We start from the raw sequence: 23,706 nt of genomic DNA on the forward strand, positions 1-23,706 counted from the left end.
GTCATGATCCATTTGTTTGAGCCCACCTTATGGTTCAGATTGTACCCTTAACTACAAACACCACAAAGATGCTTCATCAGCAAAGTGTGAGTGGCTGATTACATATCTTGAAGGCAAGCAACTTGATATCTAGATGCCCACACCTATGCACTATAAAAGAGTGTGCATTATGCTCAGTGATATACCTTGGACATTCTGTCCCCTCCAAATCTCATGTTGAAATGTGGTCCCCAGTGCTGGAGGTGGGGCCTAGTTGGAAGTGTTTCGGTCATGGAGGCAGATCTCTTATGAATGGCTTGGTGCCTTCCCCATGGTAATGAGTTCACATGAGAGCTGGTTGTTTAAAGGAAACTAGAAGCTCCTTTTTCACTCTCTTTTTTAGTAGTCCTAAGATTTTCCATTTATTTCCTTTGGATTTATTACTTTTAGACCCATTCAGGTCAAGAAAAGAAGTAAAAAAATATTAAAGCCACTGACTTTCTTGTGAAAATCTAACAGGCAGTCAGCATCTGCTATCGATGCTCTCTCTTGAGCAGAAACTCCTGTTCAGGGTGGCAAGAGAAAGTAAATGCAGCTGATATCCTCCTGGCCCTAATAACATAGAGGAAAAAGGAAAGAATCCCTCTCTCCTTTCTTCTTTTTAGGCATGTCTATGAAATATACATAGCTAACATGCCAACAGTACCAACATTGTGTGGCTGTGAGTTGAGACGTCATGGCCTGAATCAAGAAAGGGAACTTACAGAACAGAAAGTTGGTTTACATCAGTGATTTCTTATTTGTGGGTTATGGAACCTGGGAATCCAAGGAATTTCTGCATGAGGACTATTAATCCATGTGCACTTAATCACAAAGTGAAGACTCAATGAATAAAGATATCTTTATCTATCTGTCTATCTATCTATCTATCTATCTATCTATCTATCTATCTATCATCTATCTATCTATCTATCTATCTATCATCTATCTGGTCATGAGCATGGGTTCTTAAGCCATATTGCCAAGTTCAAATTCTAATTCCTTTACATAGCAACTGTGTGCCCTGGGACAAGGTACTTAACCTCTTCATGCTTTGATTTCCTTATTCTTAACTACATAGAGTTGGTAGGAGGACGAAAATAGATAAGACATGTTGCATAGTTAGCCTTGTATTTGATCCTCAGGGAGCGATCAACATTTATTAGACACATAAACATCATGAGCAGACAGACATTCTGCACTTTCATCATTTCATATTCAATTTCATATGAACCTCACCTAGTTTTAGAGAACTTTGAGAATGAGAAAGAAGTCAGCAGGTTGATTTGGGTTTTCTGCTTCCCAATTTTGGAGAAGGGCACAAAGGCCAACACACTGTATAGGCTGAGCCTTGATCCTCCTTCTGCCAGCCGTGTCCCAAAACACAAAAGTTCCTGCCAAAAGCCTCTCACACTGGATCCAGATGCAGGGGCACCTCACAGTCCTCAAGCCCTGTAGCTCATGCACATCCATTTGTTTCATTTTTCCACTGCTGCAAAGTGAAATATAGATTAAGGTTTCCAATGTCAAATAACAGGTCCACATTTGGGGATAGTGATGCTCTTTATGTATTGAGCATGCCTGTACCCAGAATCAGAAGCAAGAAGTGAAATTTAGACACACCCTACTGATTTCAGCGAACACATGTTCCTGATGTGGACAGGCTGGGTATGAGATATCAACAACACACTCCACCCACATAATGGATATGAAACTTGAAGGACATTTTTTTGATATATAAGATAAAAAACCTGTGGAATTCAACTATGTATCAGCCCGTTCTTCCAGGGAGGAATAGAACTCTTGTTTAATCTTAGTGTTAATGTGTTCCTTCTGAGTTCTTGTTCTGTTCTTTTGGGTATCTGTAGTGATATGCTATGGAAATTAGGGTATGGCTTTTTCTTTCTGACGTTGTTAATGGTTTGCTTTTTTGGGGTGGGGGGTGTGCTGGGAAGATGGGTAGTTTGGTTTGCTTTTTAGGCTTTAATGAGCTGCTTTTATTGGACTGCTACATTTTTGCTGTTACTGCTACCAAAGCACTTCCTTTATTTCAATACTGGTCACTTAAGCAAAAGTTTTAGAATGATAAAGCCAAAGCTTCAGAAAGCTTTAGAAATGAAAGTGGCCTCTCTAACTCCAAAGCTGATACTCTCCGAACTAGGAATAGTATCTCTCGGTGAGCCCTGCTCCATCTCCCATCTAAATAGGAGCTATTTAGACAACGACTTCAGAGGAAGCCTTGAAATAGACTATTTGAATCATGGTAAAATGACTATCTCTGAGAGACAATTTGATTATAGGTTCCATGTCCTAGGAAAAAGGAAACCAAAATATCCCCTGGACAAAGTCTCAACAAAGTGGTAAAGTAGAATCTTTCCCCATCTCTTCCAGGGCTTAGGGCTTCAAATATTGCCCGCTGACAGCACCTCAAAAACTACATCTTCCCTATTTCCTCCTCCTTCTCTTCTCCAATCCTATCCAACAACTTTCTGCATTCTGTTCTTTCCTGATTATGCTCTCTTCTTCGTGACCATGGACAGGATTGAGATTGTGTAGATATATTAAACTGGCATAAGATGCTGTTTATCAAATAAAACGTACCATGTAGTTTTATTTATACTATGACAATAACTTTAATCCAGTCAAAATTAATACTTCTCCTACAAGTCTTTAATAAATAATGGTAATAAAGAAGGCAGAAATGTGTTTATTGACCATCTTTTACATGCCAGATGCTGTACGATTCATTTTATTTCTTTTTTATCTTATTAAATCCCATAATATAACCATGACCTGGATACCATTATTGTCCCTATTTTACAGGTAACCTTCAATCACATAAAGATTAAGAACATTTGAATTCAGAACTTTAAACACAAACAACTTGTACTTTTCATAGTAACTTGCTTTTCCCTTTAAGGTCTGTCACTAAAACATAGCATGTCCTGGGCTCAGTACCCAACCTTTCTTATCTGAAACTTAAATTCCTATTTATTAACCTTTTTAGCCCTATATTTCCTAATTCCACAGAAAGCTAAAGGTTTTGGTTAGATCCTCATGTGGAATGACTGATTTCATTCAATAGACTTAATTCAGCAGTCTGTGAGGAAAATCAAGGTATTTGGTTCCTCAAACACCAGGGAATGGTTCCTCAAGTGCTTCAGATGTGAAGTGGGTATAAGTACGTTGTCCTTGTCTTCTTCAGAGTTTTGGTAAAGATAAAATAGAACACTCATGTAAAAGCAATCTTTGCAAATGACAAACCACTATAGGACATTAATAGAGTTTTCATCTCCAGTATCATCATTAATACCAGATCCTGGAAGAAAGTTCAGCCTTGACCTAGAGCCAAAAAACAGAAGTAGTAGTAAAGGAATCCTGCAGAAAGGCCCTGCTGTGTATTTAAAGGAGAAAGGGTGATAGTGTTGGAAAATTACAATATTAAAAGTAAACAAAAGCTAGGAAGTAAAATAAAATAAATTGTATGTCCTAGATCCCTGTAAGTAATGGTTTAACATCTGCCTTCCTGTGTTCTGAGCCAGATTAGGGCACAGTAGAGAAAAAAGGAGTCTCTGAAAATGTTTCCAATTTGGCTGGTCAGATAGTGGATCATCAGTGAATCAGATGAAAATTTGTGGATTTGTGGACTAACTGATCAGCAGGAAATTGAACAAGAAAAGTGTTGGTAACTCTGGTGAATCCCAAAAGAAATCAGCAGTTGCTAGCCATGCTCCTGAATAATAGTACATCATATGACTAAGAATTTGACTTAGGGGTTAGATTTTATGTGTTTGAACATTTAATAGCTGGCACCCCAAGAAAAGTTACTTAACCTCACTAAGATTCAGTTTTCCTATTTATAAAATACACATAGTGATGGTACATACTTTGTAGGATTATTATGAAAAATAAATGAAATATCAAATTTATTTAGGATAACACCTGGCATATGTTTGGTATTCAGTAATTAGTTGCTGCTGTTTTATTCTGCCCTCCCTTACAACCCACTTTTCTAAGTTGTAAACTAAATAGTTGTATACTGATTGACAGATTTAAAAAAGCTTGTGATTGTGCTATACCCATGCCTCTCTCTCACCAGATTCCAGGTGTATATGTGGAGGGGGGATAGGGAGTGGAGTAAGGGGGTAAATATTAAAATTGCCCAGTTTGGTACCATCCTGAATATTATCTCTAAAGAAAGAAGCAAAACCAGGCACAGATGATGGGTTAACCAGATATGATACAGAAAACATTTCCTTCTGCTTTTTGGTTTTAAACCTATATTTGAAGTCCTAGATCTCTCCAGCACAATCAGCACCAGGAGCTCATGAAGAAGATGGCTCCTGCCATGGAATCCCCTACTCTACTGTGTGTAGCCTTACTGTTCTTTGGTAAGTAGAGATTCGATTACCCCTCCCGGGGTCCTTAAAATTTCATGTATGTAGATCTCATCCCCAAATCCAGATTCTAGTCGTCTGGCAATAAAGAAGACTGCTGGACACTAACTTATCCTTTCTGAACTTTTGCAGCTCCAGATGGCGTGTTAGCAGGTGAGTCCTCTGTTCTTGTTCCCTTGGTGTTTCAACACGTCTGGGCATTGCTTTCCTCTCACTATTTTCTTCGTCCCATCACTTCTGCTTTCTAATGAGTATGAATCTGTTCCTTGGCCAACCTACTTTCCCTCTCCACCTTACCTTGTCTTTCTTCTTTTCCCTGATTCATTGCATTCTCTCAAGTCATTCTCTCCTCTGTTTTAGTCAATAACCATGTCTGTTGCACATATACATGTCTCATTCTCTCTCCTAGACACTTTGACATAATCTCACTCCATAATTGCATTATTATTATTGCCATTTTATAATTGAATATGCTGAAACTCAGTGATTTTGTGGTGGTTACCTGGCTAAGGAACTGGATTCCAACATAAGTTCCTTGGATCTAAGTCCATTTCTCTTCTGACTATATCACCCTTTTGTTATCACCATTTATCTACTTCTTTGGTCTCTGTTCAAATTTGCACTACATCCTCTTGTTCCAGGAAGCCATTCAAGACTGACTTTCTTAGTGCCTCTCACTACTTTCTGGAACTGACATATGTTTTTCACTCTGTGTATACTTAACAATTAAATCGTCATAAATATTCAGAACTTGGAGAAACCTTATATTTCATCTAGTCCAATAACTTTATCCATCCAGAATTCACTCATTCATTCACATAATAAACATTTAATGTAGCAATGGTTGAACATGGCAGATAGTGTTTCTACCTCAAAAGAGATTGCAGTCCTCATTTACAGATACTGAATTGAAATGAACAGAGAAGTAGAGTGAGTCAGCTCAAATCACATAGTGAATTGGTTTCTTTGTTTTTAAATCTCCTGCATATGTGTCCTGCCTTTCTCCCTGTGTTGGGCATTCCCTGGGGCCACAATACTGTTTTCTCAGTTCTTTAATCCTTCCCCTAGAAATTAAAACAAGGTATTATCACCAACAGTACAAGTACATGTTGACCACTGATTGTCAGAATATTGCTACATTTGTACTTTTAAGCCTGGACAGTTTTCAATGACTTTTTTTCTGTCTACATCTCTTTTCATATTTTTATCTTCTTGAAGTCCCTCAGAAACCTACGGTCTCCTTGAATCCCCCATGGAATAGAATATTTAAAGGAGAGAATGTGACTCTTACATGTAATGGGAGCAATTTCTTTGAAGTCAGTTCCATGAAATGGTTCCACAATGATAGCCTTTCAGAAGTGGCAAATTCAAGTTTGAATATTGTGAATGCCGACTTTGAGGACAGTGGAGAATACAAATGTCAGTACCAACAATTTGATAACAGTGAACCTGTGCACCTGGAAGTCTTCAGTGGTAAGTTCCAGGGATATGGAAATACAGATCTCTCATGTGAGTGTTGGCCCATCTGAAGACGGAAAAAAACAGGTTATTCCAAGAGTTAGGACACCAGAGTGGGATTCAAGGTCTCTCATTTAAGACCCCTGCATCTCTCTTCTACCCCCTTTCCTTTTGATTACTCGTACGCCTTCTTTCAATATTCTAGTCATCTCTCGCTATTATTCCGCCATCCTATTTTCCTCTGTTTTTTCTACCTAGATTCAGGTACATATTATGTGGTCAAACAGCATGACACATATGTGAACATTTCAAAGAGTTGTGTGTCTGGAATAGGACCAAAAGGTTTGACTTAAAGTTTTGCTCTGCATAATCCATATGCCATGACCTGAATATTACGTTGTACTCTTCATTATGAAACATATTTGGGTACATTTACTCATGTCCTCTATTGTTACTTAAGAACACATATTTCATGCTTGTTTCATCTTTATCACTCTCCTACTACCAACAATTAGCATAGCATGCTTCGGCACATGTGGCTTAATCAGCAAATGTTGAATAAACAAGCTAATAATTTTGAATAGTGACCAATAGGTCTCTTTTATACTCTATATTTTTCTCTTGAGTGAAAAAAAAATGTTTCAACCTCCATATATAAATTCCAAACACAAACTAAAGCAATGTAGAATAGCTTATTTCCTTGAGTAGGTTCTAGAGAAGTCCTTAAGGATTGGTCCTAAATTAAATATGCTTGTTATGCTAGCGATATTTCCTTCCAAAATTCTCCCTTAATTAATGCCTTTTAATTTTTACAAAAACATTAACCATAGAATGTGATTCTTGTCTTTCACTGACTCATTAGTGACAAATATTTGTTGAGTACTTACCAACTCCTAAGTATTGCTACCAATGCCTAAGTATTGCTACCAACTCCTAAGTATTATGTTGGACATTCAGAATAGAATGTAGAACCAGATAGGACCCCTGACTTCTTGGAGCATAGAGCTATATGGGAAGAGGACATTAAACAAAAAATTACACAAGTAATTAATTTAAATTGTACATGTTTTGAAGAAGTTTTTGTGACAACTATAATTAACACTAGAACTGGGAAGTTTCTGTAAGGTAAGAGAGAACAAAATAGATACTCTCCCAAGCTAAAATTCCTAAGAAAGACTGTTTATTTTCCCCTAACTAACTAGAACTAGCAACAGAATATCTGAAAGCAATTCTGGCTTTCAAGTATTCCATGTATGGACTCAGCAGGGAGGTCCAAGAGGCTTTGTGGCCCCAGACTGACTTTTCAGGAGGAGAAAGAATTTATCAGTACAGAAGACAGGCTCTAAGCATTATTTTGTGCCCTTTAAAAATCCACTTTATGAGCCAAAAAGTGGGTTAATGACAATTCATAGTTTCTGACACATGTTCTATGCATGACTGTCTTTTATCTATTCATTCTCTCCCTCTTCATTTATTGTTAAATAAATAACATAATGAATGTTCTTCAGACTGGCTGCTCCTTCAGGCTTCTGCTGAGGTGGTGATGGAGGGTCAGCCCCTCTTCCTCAGGTGCCATAGTTGGAGGAACTGGGATGTGTACAAGGTGATCTATTACAAGGATGGTGAAGCTCTCAAGTACTGGTATGAGAACCACAACATCTCCATTACAAATGCCACAGTTGAAGACAGTGGCACCTACTACTGTACGGGCAAACTGTGGCAGCTGGACTGTGAGTCTGAGCCCCTCAACATTACTGTAATAAAAGGTGAGTTGGTAAAGGAAAGGAAAAGCATCTGTAGCAGGGGAAGGAAGAGAGGACATCTGAGCCTGAGTGGGTGCAGTTTGTAGAAGGGGGGCACCTGTGATACACTGGAAAGCCTACTAGACTTGCAATGAGGAGACCTGGGTGATAGTATATATCTCAATCTCTGTTTCAAAGTCTTGACTTGTTAAATGGTGATAGTAATACCTGCTCACACTATGAAATTTTTATGAAGATTAATGTGGTGATGTTTGTGAAATGACTTTGTAAACTGTTAAGCACTACCCAAGCATAACAGATTGTGATTACTATTTTGATCTCAAAGTCATCTGTTGCTCCTGGGGAGAACACTTATATTTATCAAATTGAAAAAAAGTTTCAAAGTTGAATGAAAAAAAGATGTAAAGAGCTTGAGGAGCCCATTCCAGCTTAGGAGGGCTGGGAAAGGAAACCAGCAAGTCAGTAAGTTGTGTGCCTGTATATTGAGGGAGAAGGGAATGGACTTGATATGGAGAGGGTAGGCAGGTGGACTACCTCTATGGCCTGCAAGAAAAACTGCTGTCTCCAAACTCTGTATAAGAGAGGGAGCCTGTGAAGTATTCACTTTCAAAGGAGAAAATTAGACTTTTCTTTCACACTGTACATACTAATGTCTAAAAAAGCATGAGGTCAAAATACAGAATTAAGCCCTAACAGTTCTATGTTAACTAAATTGAGATCTAAGTGCTATGTACTTGCCTCTAGGCTTCCAGTATCATCATCTGTAAAACAGAAGATTTGGTCTAGACTCCATTAGAATCATTTGATGACTTAAAAAAATATATTGATGCTCATGTCTCATTTCTTGAGATTCTGATTTAACTGGCTTGGAGTGCAACCTGGGTATCTGTATTTTTCAAAGGTCTTTCACATAATGGCAATGTGTAGTCAATACTGAGAATCACTTGTCTAGGTGATCTTTAAATGATTTCTGGATGTATTGGATTCTGGATGTATTCTGAGGCTCTATAATTTGAGAATAATCACAAAAATCAACGCAGTTTATAAACAGACTAACAGAACCACAAAATAATAGAATTGGGAGGCAATTTAACTAGTGCAATTTCTTCATTTTGCCTAACAGGCATGTAAGAAATGATGACTGATAATTGAATAATAGGCATTGATGACTCCTGCCCTCACTTTGTCTCCTTTCCACCCCTTAATTATATGTGAATTCTGGTCTTGTCATTTCCAAGAAGGGGTTTATCTTTCCTATAATCTTCCCCACTGAGCACACTGGCTACTGGAATTATGAGGAAATGCTCAGGACTCCCTATGGCTCCAGGGAGCACCAACAGAGCAACTCAACCTAGCGCTAATCTGAATGTTTTCTCTATGCTCTGGATGCCACATCATGCTAAAAATGAAGGACAAAGCTTGGTCTTTCTCTTAGGGAGGATGAACCTCTGAACCTCATTCTTCAGTTCCCAATATGAATTATGTTTCTCATTGCATCTGTTTTCCACTACAGCTCAGCATGACAAGTACTGGCTACAATTTCTTATCCCATTGTTGGTGGCGATTCTGTTTGCTGTGGACACAGGATTATTTATCTCGACTCAGCAGCAGGTCACATTTCTCTTGAAGATTAAGAGAACCAGGAAAGGCTTCAAACTTCTGAACCCACATCCTAAGCCAAACCCCAAAAGCAACTGATATAATTACTCCAGAAATATTTGCAACGTTACTTTTTTTTCCAGCATCAGCAATTACTACTCAATTGTCAAACACAGCTTGCAATATACATAGAAATGTCTGTGCTCAAGGATTTATAGAGATGTTTCATTAAACTGAGTGAAACTGGTTAAGTGGCATGTAATAGTAAGTGCTCAATTAACATTGGTTGAATAAATGAAGAATGAATAGATTCCATTTATTAGCATTTGTAAAAGAGAAGTTCAATTTCAATAAAATAAATATAAAACCATGTAACGGAATGCTTCTAAGTATTCAAGGCTTCCTAGTTTGTTTTCTTCTAAAGGCAAGAACTATGCAGTTCTAGATTGGAAATATCCTCTCTTGACTATTGTAAGTGTGATCTAGGAATGAAAAGGCATAGGAGGATGCCAGTGAGGTGGATCATTTTTATGCTTCTTCATCAGTTTACTATATATAAACTTTCAGTTCTTGGCAGAATCAGGGACAGTCTCAAGACATAAGACTCTCAGGATGAAGTACAGTCCAGGATTCCTCTGTGATTGTTTTGCCCCTCCCAAATTTATATCTTGAACTTATATCTTGTATCTTTATACAGCACCTGAACCAAGCATTTTGGAGAAATTCCAGCAAATAATAAGAACCAAAACCCTCAGCTGTGAAAACAGTCCAGGACTGAATAAGATCTTGGGCAAAAGAACTAGACAGTTTTGGTTTATTTTCCTTTTCATTTTATGTCTTCATCATATTCTTTGGAGGCTCATTCTTCTGTCATAGAGTAAATGGGATTAAGTTTTTACCTATGATTTATTTTTTAAATTTTTTGTAGAGATGGATTCTTGCTATTTTGCCCAGGCTGGTCTCAAACTCTTGGCCTCAAGCGATCCTCCCACCTCAGCCTCACAAAGTGTGGGATTAAAGGTGTGAGCCACTGCACCTGGCCAAGTTTCTGCCTATTATAAAGCTATCCATTAGAAAGAGACTAAACCATACAGAAAAAGACATCAGTTCAAATCCTGACTCTTCTACTTTCTAGATTTGTGATCTGGGAAAATCTTCTTATACCTCCATGGACTTCAGTATTTCATTTGTGAAAAAAAAACATAATAATCATCCTGTCTACCTCTTAGAGTTCTTCGGAGAATCAAATAAGAGTCTGTATTTGAAAGTTAGTTGTAAATTGCAAAAATTTATACAAATTTAGGAACTTTTAGCACCTACATGAGACCCAGTCTTTGCCACCACTACCCCCTACTCCCATGACCCTGACCATAGAAATGTTTATACTCAGGGCTTAGAGAAAGCAGTAGGGAAGATGGGCAACATATTGCTGGTGCTGGCTGTGGATTCATGGAAATCAGTGAAAGATCAGAGTGCCTGCAGCTTGTCCATGCCTTAGAACAATTAAAGTATGAGGAAGTGTGGCTGGGGAGAAAACTTTTAAATATCCATGAGACCTACAAGTCCCATTTTTTCCAAGGAATGTTTTTGGGCCAGAAAGAACAGGGAAATTACTAAAACATTTTTTTCTTTTTTTTTAAACTTTGGATAAGGATCTGGTATTACCTTTCTTCACACTCTCCTCCACTTAAAAAAAAAAAAAGTCTGGCCAATGGAGAAGAGATTTCTCCTCAGCAACAGGCCAGGCAAAGTTTCCCTGGGAGACTCCCTGATGTTGCTTCAGAATGCTTCCTCTGCCACCTCCCCAAGGTCTATCTTATGTTTTAGCCTTGGGACCAGGCTTTCCACCACATTCATTAACCACACCTTTCTCCCCAGTGCTCTACATAGCACATCAGCATTTCAGGCATCAGGCTAAACAGCAATTTGCCCCTTTATTTCAGACAAGGGATTGAGGCCAGTGATGCAGACTTCAAAACTGAGAGATTTGATATGGATAAGAAAGTCCGGGCTTGATCAGCTTGAGATACATTTTCTGAGAGATTTTCTAGGTTCTTGAGTACCACATTTCACTTTTATCTCCCCTTTACCCTCACTGCAAGATTAAGGGGACTATGGATAGAACACAGGTCTGGATATCCAATCTGTTAACTAGCTGTGATTGGGCCAAGTTACTTGCCAGTCTCTGAGATCCTATTTTTTCTTTGTTAAAACTAGGAGTCTGGTGGAGGTGGTCTCTAAGGTCCCTTAGAGCTCAGATATTTTGTAATTTATTACTTTAAGTTCATATGTAGTAATTATCCAGGCACTAAGGCTCAGAATGCATTCCCCAAGAAGCTCCAGTGCAAAATTTTCCTTCGTCCTCCATACATTGGTCTTTTCTTTCACTGTGCTCTTCTGTGTACAGTATCTAAATTCCACATTTGTGCCAGACCTGTCTGGGTTTATACTCATTTATTTCTACCCATTTTCTTCTCGATAGTCATACATCTCTTGCTCCAGAGGGAATGTGGAACATAGGGTCAGGGCTTGAGTATTTTGTGGACCCCTAAAATATGGCACTTATAAAGATGCCTTTACCCACGAAACAGTTTTTACTATGCCAGAGATGGAGTACATGTGTTATAAAGATGATTGGAATAGAAATAATTCACTCTAGATTCACCCTTGTCACCCCCTTTATCACTTCCTTTCTCTTACCGAATTAGTCAAGCCCAGTTCATAGGGCAAAATTTGCTACCCCATGAATTGCTGTTCCAAATTGGCAGACAAAAAGTCATCATGAATTCACAATAGTTAGGGGCTGATTATCTGAAAAGCAAGTCAGTAGCTTCCCACTGGTGGCCAATGGAAGACAAACTCCTGTGACCACCTTCAGAGTGGAGACTCCGACAAATGGTACACCTTGTCAGTATATTGGGGAGTTGAGTACTTGAAGAAGGACTCTGATCTTTCCCTCTTCTCATTAAATGGGAAATGGTGACAACCTGGAGATGGAAGTTTTATGCTGTGGATGGCAGAGGCACCTGCCAGCCTAGGACTCTAGATAATCTCAGAGAGTCAGGCTGTCTTCCTGCCATAGCTGATCTGCCCAGCTCTGGACAGCTACTTACCAAGCAAGCCCAAGTCTCTATCTGGAACTTCATCAATCGCTACAACATTCCCACCACAAACCTTTTACTCTATCAATGTGCTCACCACAATACTTCACTTATATATTTCACTTATGACAATGACACTCTTCCCCCTTTTTGAAAATTAAATGGCGTAAGTCCACTTTCAGTCTTTCCTGTTATTTCCAATTTTCAAATATCATTGACAATGGTCAGCAAGTTCTCTGCAAGGTACTAGCATCAGGCTGCAATGAAATGGAGACTGCTCACAGATAATTTTTTGAAAAGAAAAGAATGACTTCCTGTGGATTCTGAGAAAAGTTCAGATTTTAATTTTTTAACTAGTTTCCAAGAAGATAATACTGCACTGCTGCCAACCAAATTGAATCAGGAGCCACTGATCTGCATTTGCTAGAATATATCAGGGCTGAAAGTTTGAATTCTACACTTACGTTAATGGCTGTTTTAGAAATGAGATCCTAAAATGTTGCAAGTTGAGGTCCCCGGAAAACAGACACTGAGACAGAGATTTGAACACAGCATGTTTATTAGCTCTCAGCATGTACACTTGTGAAGAAGTGAAGAAAGCAATATTGGACAAAAACAAAAAAGTTGAAATGTGATGTAGTCAAGAAAAACCTCTGGAGCTGGGAGAGCCCTTCCTACTTATCTTAAGGCAAAGCAATACCCTAAATAGACAAACCACTGGAGGTAGTATATCCCTGGGAAGGGAGCATGACCTTGGAACAAGCAGCTGTTTAACAAGGACAATTCTTGAAGAGGAACTCAGCTGAGAGCCATTAGCCCAAGGCACTCCCAGCAGCTGGAGGAATGCTTGTGTGGGTTCTGAAGGAGTGCAATCCAGGTGATGTGCCACAGCATTCACCAAATACAACTTCAGACAGCAGACAGTGTGACATTGGCCAGCAGACCTTTACCCAATGGCTTCTAATCAGACTCAGCAGAACTACTAAGCAAAGATTTAAAAATTGTCTCTTGACCAACCTCACAGCAACAAACTATATCATTTCTAGAAATCTAGACACTAAAACAAAGATATCTTTTATCACCAGTCAGACTTCACATGACAATTTTTGGCAAAGCAAGACACGTAAACTTGACTTAAATAACTTATTTCCAATGAATTGTCCCATTTTCAGCATCCAGCAGACTTTACCACACTATCAGAAGTGATGTCTTGCCTCTACGGGATCACCCCATTGGATTGGATGGATTCTGGATACGGCAGGACTGTATTTGAAACTCAAGGTATGCTTGTTCCTCAGTATAGAAGGCCAGAGCGCAATGGAATGATGAGAGAGAATATCCTTCCTTGCACCAGTACATATATTTTCACCTCCTGTGATGCTCAGGCATAAAATGCTGTTTATAACTCAGGTTTAAAGTTGGGAGTATAGAAGAAGAAACTTCTGAAAATTTACCCCTGCAGGCTTAGGAGCTCACTGGAAAATTTTTAAGTCATGCATCAGATTTCTGTCCGTTAATAATTCTTTTCAGAAATTGTAGTTAAAGTGCTTATGTTTATAAAACTATTTCAGAGAGTTTTATGTCAACCTGGCAAGAGGAACTATACTTTTGCTGATCCTTTCAACCTGCATCCTTTTTACTCTTGTGCTGAGTGTATGAAAAGTCTTAACCTCTTCAGCATGTTCTTCTTTTCAATCTGAGTTTTCTGATCTGGGCATCTCAGGAATGTGGACAGTTCATGTCTGTGTTCTCAGTAGCTGATTTTTTTTTGCTTTCCCACATCTGTACTCTTTCCTAGGTCAGTTAGAGCAGTTCCATCAACTTGGAAGGTCTGCCCCTAGCTTTTTTTTTTTCCTTTTTTTTCTTCTTTTACAAGAAAACCTGCAGTGTCCACAGAAATTCATATGTGTGTGTATTATCTTCTAACTTATTTGCTTAAAATGTGGCACAAATTATTCTGACACCCTTAACAGTCAGCTGGAAAATCTTTCTGAGGTGGTTTTCAAACATTTTGCTCATTAGCTTTTCAGAACCCTGCTGGACTTTATGTTTTTTTGTTTTGTTTTGTTTTGTTTTGTTTCCACGTCTAGCTCTGTCACCCAGTCTGGAGTGCAGTGGTGCAATCTCGGCTCACTGCAACCTCCACCTCCCAGGTTCATGTGATTATTCTGCCTCAGCCTCCTGGGTAGCTGGGATTACAGGCGTGCACCACCACGCCTGACTAATTTTTGTATTTTTAGTAGAGACGGGGTTTCACTACGTTGGTCAAGCTGATCTCGAACTCCTGACCTCGTGATCCGCCCACCTCAGCCTCCCAAAGTGCTGGGATGACAGGCGTGAGCCAGCGCGCCTGGCCAGACTTTGTGTTTTAATGGAGTTGTGTAACTCAAAATATTCTCAGGGTGTGTGTAGCTGTGTGCATGTGTATGTGAGTGCATAATCCAGGCGTGCATTCTTTTTTCCTACATTCATAACCATATACTAAGCTATTTTGTAAATGTTCTGGAGCAGAGCATAGACGATCACAACAAGCTCAAACAGAAACCTCCAGTTTTAGTACTCAGTTCAATTTAGTCTAGTCTTCTTGGTCCCATACAAAAGGGCATTATTGAAAGAGCATTAAAAATTAATACATATTTATAAACTCAAAGAAAAAGGCTTCACAACCTCTCTTCGTAAAGGAGACAGGGGCTTTTGCCCCATGGCTCTGCGCAGAGCATCTCCTTGTTTGCCCCATGGCTCTGGGCAGAGCATCTCCTTGTTCCTCAGGCTGTACACAACAGTGTTCAGTAGGGGAGTGATGACAGTGTAGATCACTGCGATGAGTCTGTCCTGTCCCAGGGAACTCTGGGACTTAGGCTTCAGGTAGATGATGGAGGCACAGCCATAGTGGATGATGACCACTGTGAGGTGGGAGGCGCAGGTGGCAAAGGCCTTCTTCCAACCTTCAGCTGAGGCAATCGTAAGAATGGTGGAGATGATGAGGACATAGGAGACAAAGACCAGGTCCATAGGTAGGACAAGGACAAAGACACTGACAACAAAGTTGATGATCTCATTGACAGTGGTGTCTGTGCAGGCCAGCTTCAGCAGGGGTCTCACATCACAGAAGAAGTGGGAGATGACAAAGGCATCACAGAACAGCAGGCCAAACACAGATGTTACTTGGACAATGGCCATGCAAGGTGGCCATTGGACAAAGGCCAATCCCCAGTGACACAGAGGCCAGTTGGATACAGGCCCTTTTACTCATGATGACTGAACACCTTAGGGGGTTGCAGATGGCCACATAGCGGTCATATCCCATGACTGTGAGCAGGAAGCAGTTGTTGATGCCAAAGGTGAGATAGAAGAAGAGCTGAATGGCACAGCTGTGGGTGGCAACGGGCTGGTGAGGATTCAAGAGACCAGAGAGCATATAGGGAATGATGGCCACAGTGTAGCAGGTCTCAAAGATGGATAGCATGCTCAGGAAGAAGTACATGGGGTGGGGAGTGTGGAGATGATGGTCCAGGCGAACAATGGTCATGATAATCACATTGCCAGAGAGAGTCAGCAGGTACAAAGTTAGAAAAACAACAAAAAAGACAAGTCTGCACTGCCACCTGAAGCTGGAGAAACCTTCAAAGAGAAACTCAATCACAAAAGTGGAATTTGGCTTTGGCATCAAGGTAGGTCTAGGTTTGAAAGAGCTGGGCAGAGGAAAGGAAGATGTGATGAGTTAATCATGAGAGTAAGCTGGACCAAGGCTTTCTGTGAAAAGCATGTCCATCCTCTGAGCAATGCCCTAGACCTGTTGTCTACTTGCTCAGAATAATCACCTGTCCTCACCCCCTTCTTTGGAAGCGTAGAAGGGTACCCTAGGACTCTGGGATTGAGAGCAGAGATAGTGATCAGAAGGTGGTAACAAACTGAAAGAGATCTGTAGAAATAACTCCCCGATTCTTTTTTTTTAATTATTATTATATACCCAGAGGTATATGATCCAGAGGTGTGCTTGCTGGATCATATGGAGGTCAGAGGAACATCCATACTCTTTTCCACAGTGGCTACATCATTTTACGTTCCCACCCACAGTGCACAATTTCTCAACATCCTCTCCAACACTTGTTATCTTTTGATTATAGATTTAAAAAAAATACTAGCCACCCTAACTGTTACGAGGTGATATTGCATTGTGGTTATGATTTGCATTTCCCTGATGGTTAGTGACACTGAACATATTTTCTACACCTGAATTAAAATCAAAATCTAGAAGAGATATTTGCATTCCCATGTTCATTACAGCACCATTCACAATAGCCAAATTGTGGAAACAACCCAGCTGTCCGTTGACAGATGAATGAATAAAGACAATGTGGTATGTACATAGAATGTAATGTTGTTAAGCCTTTTTTAAAAAAGGAAATCCTGCCCTTTGCAACAACTGGAGGACATTGTGCTAAATGGTATAAGCCAGTCACAGGAGGACAAATATTGCATGATTCCACTTAGATGAGGTATTTAAAATAGTCAAAGTCATAGAAGCAGGGAATAGAATGGTGATTACTGGGGAACAAGAAAGAGGAAGTGGGGAGTTGTTGTTCAATTCATGTAAAGTTTCAATTATGCAAGATAATTCGTTCTAGAGAGCTGCTGTACAGCATAATTCTTAAACAATACTGTAATATGCACTTAAAAATTTTTAAGATGGTATATCTCGTGTTACGTGCCTTACCACAAAAAACAAAAAGCAAAGGGACACAAGGAAGTGTTTAAAGGTGATAAATATATTTGTTACCTTAATTATGATGATGATTTCACAGGTGTATGTATATGGCCAAACTCACTAAATTGTACACTTTAAATGTATGCAGTATATTATATATCCATTGTACTTCAATAAAGCTGTTTAAAGAAAGAAAGAAACAACTACCTGGCCATTGAAGGAGTGGGCCTACGTCAAGGAAGAAGCAGGTGCTACATCAAATGTGCCTAGCTCTAGAGTTCCTTCTCAACACACTCCTGAATTACTTCCCAAGGATCCAGTGAGGAATAGTGAAGAATAGAAGATGTGAGACTGATTGATATCCTTTTCACACTGTCAGCAGTTTTCTATGCCAAAGGCCCTGTGAGAGTCCTGAGAATGCTTCTCCTCCTCAGAACCCTAGGTCCTGATCTTCACTTATCTAAGCCCTGCATCTAAAATCCTCAGTGACCATCAAAGAGTAGAAAAGGGAACACTTCTACCAATGACTTTTTCTAGAGACCTTGCAATAAATATCACCTAGGATCATAAAAAATGGTTTGATATGGTGTTGCAATATTTAGATTGTCTCCTTGAATTCTAATCAAAGGTAGAAAAGATGGCAAAATGAATCTGAGGGTCATTCTTTAAGTAGGAAATAGATTTTTCTAGTATGAGAGCAAAGATAATATTCATTTAATCAGAGAAAGAGGAAGCATCCTATTTTTTTACTTCAATTTTGCATATTCCAAGCTATGTTGTGGATACAAATAAGCTGATCCACCTTCCTTTTGTCTTACCTCAAGTAGACCCAACATGAGAGATTGTACTGGCGCAGATGAACCTTGCTACTTATACCCACATCTACTCCTGATAAATTCTCACCATGTTTAACCATTATCTCCATTCAGAAAGCTGAGGACTGTCCTGACTACCACCCTTCCCTTTTCCACACAAAGATAGTGCCTCCTGGAATTCTCTCTTCCTGTCCCCTCCACTTCATGCTTTCTACCAATGCCCAACTACTGACTGCCATCACCTTCCTCTATGATCACCACAAGGCCTCCTAACAAATCTGTCTTCTTTTGGTTGATCTTAGTCTAAGTCTTCCTCCTGGATGTTACCATTAACTTTTTTCAAAAACCTGTTCATGGAGCTCTCCTGCATAAATTCCTCAATAGCGCCTCGGAATCTTAACCATAATATTTAACTCATTTGTAAGTTGAGTATGTTAATATTTCATAGAATTGCCATGAAAATTCAATGGGTTACTTGTATGAAGAGTTTGACCTAGCATTTGACATATAGGAAACCCTCAATAAATGCTAGTGTTATCAGAAGTTACAATTATTTCTTTTTCATTTTCCCCAAATTAGCAAGTTTAAATTTCTAAGAGGATCAGGGGTAGGGGTGGAGGGGCTTCAATCTAATATTTCTGGATTTGTAAACAAGTATGCGATTATCCTAACGTTAACTTTGCAAGTGTTGTAACTTCCTTTCCAGTTGTTCAAGTGGACTTTTTAAATGCTCTTTTAAAATCTTTCTTGAAGTGCATTGACCAAATCCATGCACTGCTCCATGTATTATACTAACACAGGTGTGGATTAAGTTGAGTATAATTTTTGGTTTTGCCTCTAATCCTCTAATTCCTTTCCTGAAGACGCTCAATATTTTACTTCTCCCTTGGGTCATAGTCGCTCATCCAACTAATATATCTAGAAACAATCTGCAGTGACATCTAGATCCCTTGCCTGGGTTATAATTGATAGTGTGGAGCCCACTGTGTTAAGACCACAGTTTCCTTTACACATGCATACATTAAAATTAATTCACATTATTTTCATAATGTAATTTTATTTTATTAACCAGAAGATCTTATTCAGGTCTGTGGCCTTGAATATTTGCCTCCCTCTCTTCCAGATAGTTATTTAAACTGCTAACACTCCCCCAAAAATGTTATCCCAGCTCCATCTAAAAGAATAATCTGTAAAGGGATGCAGAGTGGAATGGGGAAATTTAAAATATAGGCAAGGATAGGATTACTCATCTAAAGTCTAGGAAGTATAGGTGAGGAGGGAAAAATGCGAGATAAAAAAGTGGAGAGGGTACAGATAGACAGAAACCTCAAAATTCAGGTAATGTCTTTGACTTTGGAGTTTGTATTGCCTTTCCTTGCTTTCAAATAAATTACAAAAAATGTGAAACAGGCCTGTTCCTGGCCCAATCCTAGATGAGCGTAGTGTTTACAATTTTTCCCTGAAGAAGAAAACTTACTTATCCTCTTGTTTCCTGAATCTTTAAAAATCTCCTGTGCATTTTCATTTTATCCATGGACCGAAACATCACATGTGCCCTGTAAATATGTACAACTATTATGTATAAATTTTTAAAACGAAATAAGCCAGGCACAGAAAGAAAAATATCATATGTTCTCACTTACATGTGAGAGCTTAAAAAGTTGATCTCAGGGAGGTAGAGAGGAGAATGATGGTTACAAGAGGCTGGAAATGGTGAGGTTGTGGATGAAGAGAGGCTGGTTAACAGGTACAAACATATAGTTACAAGGAATCCATTCTGGTGCTCGATAGTACAGGAGGTAACTAGAATTTATTTTATATTTCAAAATTTCTAAAAGAGAAGATGTGAAGTGTTCCCACCACAAAGAAATAATAAATGTTTGAGATGATGGATATTCTAATTACTTCAATTTTATCATTACACGTTGTATTAATGTATCGAAAATCACATGCGCCACATAAATATGCAGAATTATATATTAATAAAGCAACCTTTGAAATCTAAAACAAAAAGTCTCCTGTGCATTTCAATTTGCTTAAACTACAGTTGTGCTTGATTTTACCAACAACTTCTTCAAGAGTTCAATGCATTGGGAGGTCACAAAGTATAAGTACTGGCGCTAGTGCTAAGAAAATAAAGATGACCCAATTGGTCTTTTTTCTCCTGGAGCTTAGATTCTTGGACAGCATTAGGTATAGGATCCAATTATAGTCTTCCAAGTACTTTATGGCCCTTTTCTCTACATTAGTCTATTCATCTACATTTCCAACTTCTTAGAAATCACATTCTTTCTTATGAGAGCCCATGTTCCCCCTTCCATAGACTATCACTGGCTATGCAATAACAGTATATACTATCAGAAACATTCCCCATCCCAGCAGTTAAGGAAGTGAAACTCATCAAGTAGCATGTTTTTTGAGTCTTCTAGGGAGTTGTGCTTATGCCTGAATTATATCCACCACTCTGGAAATTTGACTGCCTACAATCATGTATTATAGATTTTCTTTCTTTCTTTCTTTCTTTCTTTTTTTTTTTTTACTGATAGTTATACAATGTTTCCCAGATTTTTGTCAATGCCTTTTCTAAGATTATTTAAAACACATCAGTTATTTAACTAACAATCACTTTATGGAACTAAGGTATTTTACTGAAGAGCCTGTGAATTTCCTTAACAGAGGGTCACTAATGTCATACTGAGCAGAGCTATAGTTTTTCCCCCTTTTCTGGCTAATCTTTAGATAGCACCAAGAATGTGATAACTAAAGGAGCTATTTAGAGAGGAAGGAAATAATGCCTATCTCAGTCTTCCTGTGTCTGACACCAGAAGTGAAGCCACACTAAGTTCCCCTAGATTCTCACATGCCCGTCCACTGGAAGGATTTCAACTTTGGGTCACAAAGCATTAACTTTGGCTTAGGTGTTTTTTAATAAGGTACAAATTGTCTGTCCCCAGTACTAGATGTCTCTGTCTCCAAAACAACACTTACTACTCCCAAGTGATAATGGCAGAAGACACAATCCAAACAGCAGAGCATCTGGAGACCTCATTACTAATGCAGCTCGTTTCCTAATCCTGAGAATAACACTTTGGAGAACAGAGTTGGCTTGGCTATTATGGACAATCTCTGGGATGAAAAGGCTTATTTCCCTTATTAGCGTGGGTAATAGTCCTGCTAAAATCCATGTCAGATTTTTCTGTCCATTTCTCTGGTGCCAAGGGAGGGAAGCTTAAGGCCTTATAGAGTAACTCTTCATACATGAGAGAATAGAAGCGACAATTATTAAGCAGGGTTTATGCATGGGGCCCTCATACAGAGGGCTGACCTTCAGATACTCTGACACTTGAAGCACTTTAAAGTCTCTGGAAAGAATCAACAACCCTGTTCCTGAATTCTATTGTATGAGCTTTCATACTTTTAAACTGAGCTTTCTCATCTCTCAGCTTCTTGCCACACACCCTATGTTCATTTTGGAGCCCTCAGCTCAGTTTGTCTCAAGGCCTCAGCCTTGCCAGGGAACCTTCTGCATATTAAATCCATCTCATTATCCATAGCCCAAACAGATGGTAATGAGTGTCCATAGTTGAAAGATATGTAAAAGTTGGCACTCAATTGTCACATATTTTTAACTAATTATTTCTTTGCGTTGGTCTTGATTGCTAACTCAATTGTCAGCTCCTTAGATATAGAGACTCTCTGTCATCCATCTTTTGTTCTCTCAGTGAACTTAGAGCTGCTACTTCTAAAAAAAATACCTATTACATGCTCTTATTATATGCTAGGTACTAAACTATGCAATGCACACATATTAACTCATTTAATCTTAAGAATGAACCTACAAGATAGCACAATTGTACTGCTTTTTAGGAGAAAACAGACACAGAGATGTTATATAATTTCCCATAGGACACTGAACTGATAAATGGGAAACTAAGACTTAAACAAAGGAAATCCAGCCTTATAATTTGGGCTATATTGGTAATATTGAATTTAATTTGAATTTGTGTTCAATAGTGGTACTGCTAATGGTAGCAACCTAAAAAGACATCTTGGCAATGGTGAAAAAAGCATTAGATTAGAGATTTGGTTTACCTAGGTTTTAGTTCCATAGTTGTGACTAACTTGTCAAGTATTTAGACTGACATGTATGTGGGCCTTGGTGTGTTCATCCATGAGTGATGATATAATAATATGGTAGTGGTGATGCTGCTGCTGATGACTTTGCCTCCTACTCTGCATCCATCACCTTGTTTTATGTTACCTCACAATAACATGATAAAGTAGACATATACATCCACACTGTTATCCCTAGTTTACAAATGAAAAAACTGAAGACAAGTGAGAGAACTGGAATAAGTGACTCCTTACCAGGATTCTTTTCACCCTGCTACTAGTCATACACAAAATTGAAGGATACAATTAGTTCTCCTACACCTCTAGAATGATGCTATAGTGACCGTAATATATGGATATAGCTACTAAGTCAGTGAATGGTTGAGAAGCCAAGATTCTAGAAAGAAAGAATATGCAGATGTGTTAGCTTGACCGTCAATTCTTTGCAGTTTCCTTGAAGAATCGTAATTTGCTGTTTGTGGTCTTTGGTCAAAAGAACTAATAAACTGAGCAGAGTATCTAGAAATTTCCATATGCTTAAGGGTTATACTCTCTGTGAAAGGGTAAAGTGGAAATAAATGAACCCTTCACAAAGACTAAAACTTCAAATTAATTTAATTTCCAGTTAGATTAATATGATCTTGCCCCTAGTCTAACTACATGTGGAGAAGCAAAATAAAATATTCTCTAGAGGAAGATAATAGAATCTAGAGTACCAATTTGTCTTTATAATTTTTTCTTATAGTACTGGAGTAGGAAAACTACAGCCCATGAGCCCACTACATGTTTTTGCATAGGCTGCAAGGGATATACTAGTTTTTACAATTTTAAATAATTGAAAATAAATTTAAAATCTACTTTGTGACATGTGAAAACTATGTAAAATTCAAATATCAGTAAGCACACACAAAAAAAATGAAATTTTTTGAACCACAACCCCACTCATTCACTTATGTATAATCTATGACTTCTTTTGTGTTACTATGGCAGAATTTAATAGTTGGAACAGGGACTTATGTATGATCCACAAACCTTAAATTATTTATTACCTAGCCCTTTTCAGGAAAGTGTGAGGATTTCTGATAGAGAGTGTCCAAGATGTAATAAAAATGCACCAGACATACCAGGATAAAAAAACAAAGATCAAAGACTCAAGAAATTTTTTTAAAAAAACACTCAATGCAAACAAACCCATAAAATAATCATATTAAAGTTACAAGATACAAATTTAAGATAAACATGACTGTGGCAGACACATTCTAAGGTGACTTATAATGAGTCACACACATGTATTCCCTTTCTTTGAGTGTGGGCAGAACTGTGACTTGCCTCTGTTCAATAGAATATGGCAAAGATGATGATACGTCTCATTCCCATGCTTATATAACATTATATAAGAATTTATCATAACAGAATGGAGCAAGAATACAACTTGTTGACTTTAAAGAATTAAGCGGCCATGTTTTAGAGGATTTATAACAGGGTCATGTAGCAAGGAATATAGGCAACATCTAGGAACTAACAGTGTCAGCTGAAAGCCAGAGAGAAAACACAACCTCAGTCCTATAACCACAAGGGGCTAAATTCTGCTAACAACCACATGAGTTTGGAAGTGGATGCCAAACTCCAGGAAGGAATACAGCTCTGCTGATGCTGATTGCTGGTGTGTGAGATTCTGAGCAGAGAACCCAGCTAAGCCATGCTTAGAACACCTGTCCAGTGGAAATTTTGTGG

The 23,706-nt window shown here is 38.6% G+C and overlaps 2 protein-coding genes and 1 pseudogene across 3 annotated transcripts; 2 read left to right on the forward strand and 1 right to left on the reverse strand.

Annotated features, from left to right (window-relative positions):
* The first annotated feature begins 4,213 nt into the window (after nt 1-4,213).
* FCER1A (Fc fragment of IgE receptor Ia) lies at nt 4,214-9,610 on the forward strand. Of its 2 annotated transcripts, XM_021925480.2 has the most exons (5): nt 4,287-4,409; nt 4,548-4,568; nt 5,634-5,888; nt 7,382-7,639; nt 9,150-9,610. In XM_021925480.2, exons 1-5 carry the CDS (start codon nt 4,346-4,348, stop codon nt 9,332-9,334), a joined length of 783 nt encoding a protein of 260 aa, XP_021781172.2. In that variant the 5' UTR covers nt 4,287-4,345; the 3' UTR covers nt 9,335-9,610. The 2 variants fall into 2 exon arrangements, with proteins under 2 accessions (XP_021781175.2, XP_021781172.2); XM_021925483.2 differs by lacking the exon at nt 4,548-4,568 and having other exon boundaries at nt 4,214-4,409.
* A 4,138-nt stretch (nt 9,611-13,748) lies between these two features.
* Nucleotides 13,749-19,253, reverse strand: LOC101003798 (olfactory receptor 10J3). The gene is given in 2 exon segments (XM_021925478.2): nt 13,749-15,519; nt 15,521-19,253. Coding segments are annotated over 2 exon segments (1,029 nt in total). The 5' UTR covers nt 16,004-19,253; the 3' UTR covers nt 13,749-14,973.
* Nucleotides 19,144-23,706, forward strand: part of LOC103877058 — a 40,050-nt pseudogene continuing 35,487 nt past the window's right edge.

The sequence above is a fragment of the Papio anubis genome, chromosome 1 (assembly GCF_008728515.1).
Source record: "Papio anubis isolate 15944 chromosome 1, Panubis1.0, whole genome shotgun sequence".
In the NCBI taxonomy this organism is placed as follows: Eukaryota; Metazoa; Chordata; class Mammalia; order Primates; family Cercopithecidae; genus Papio; species Papio anubis.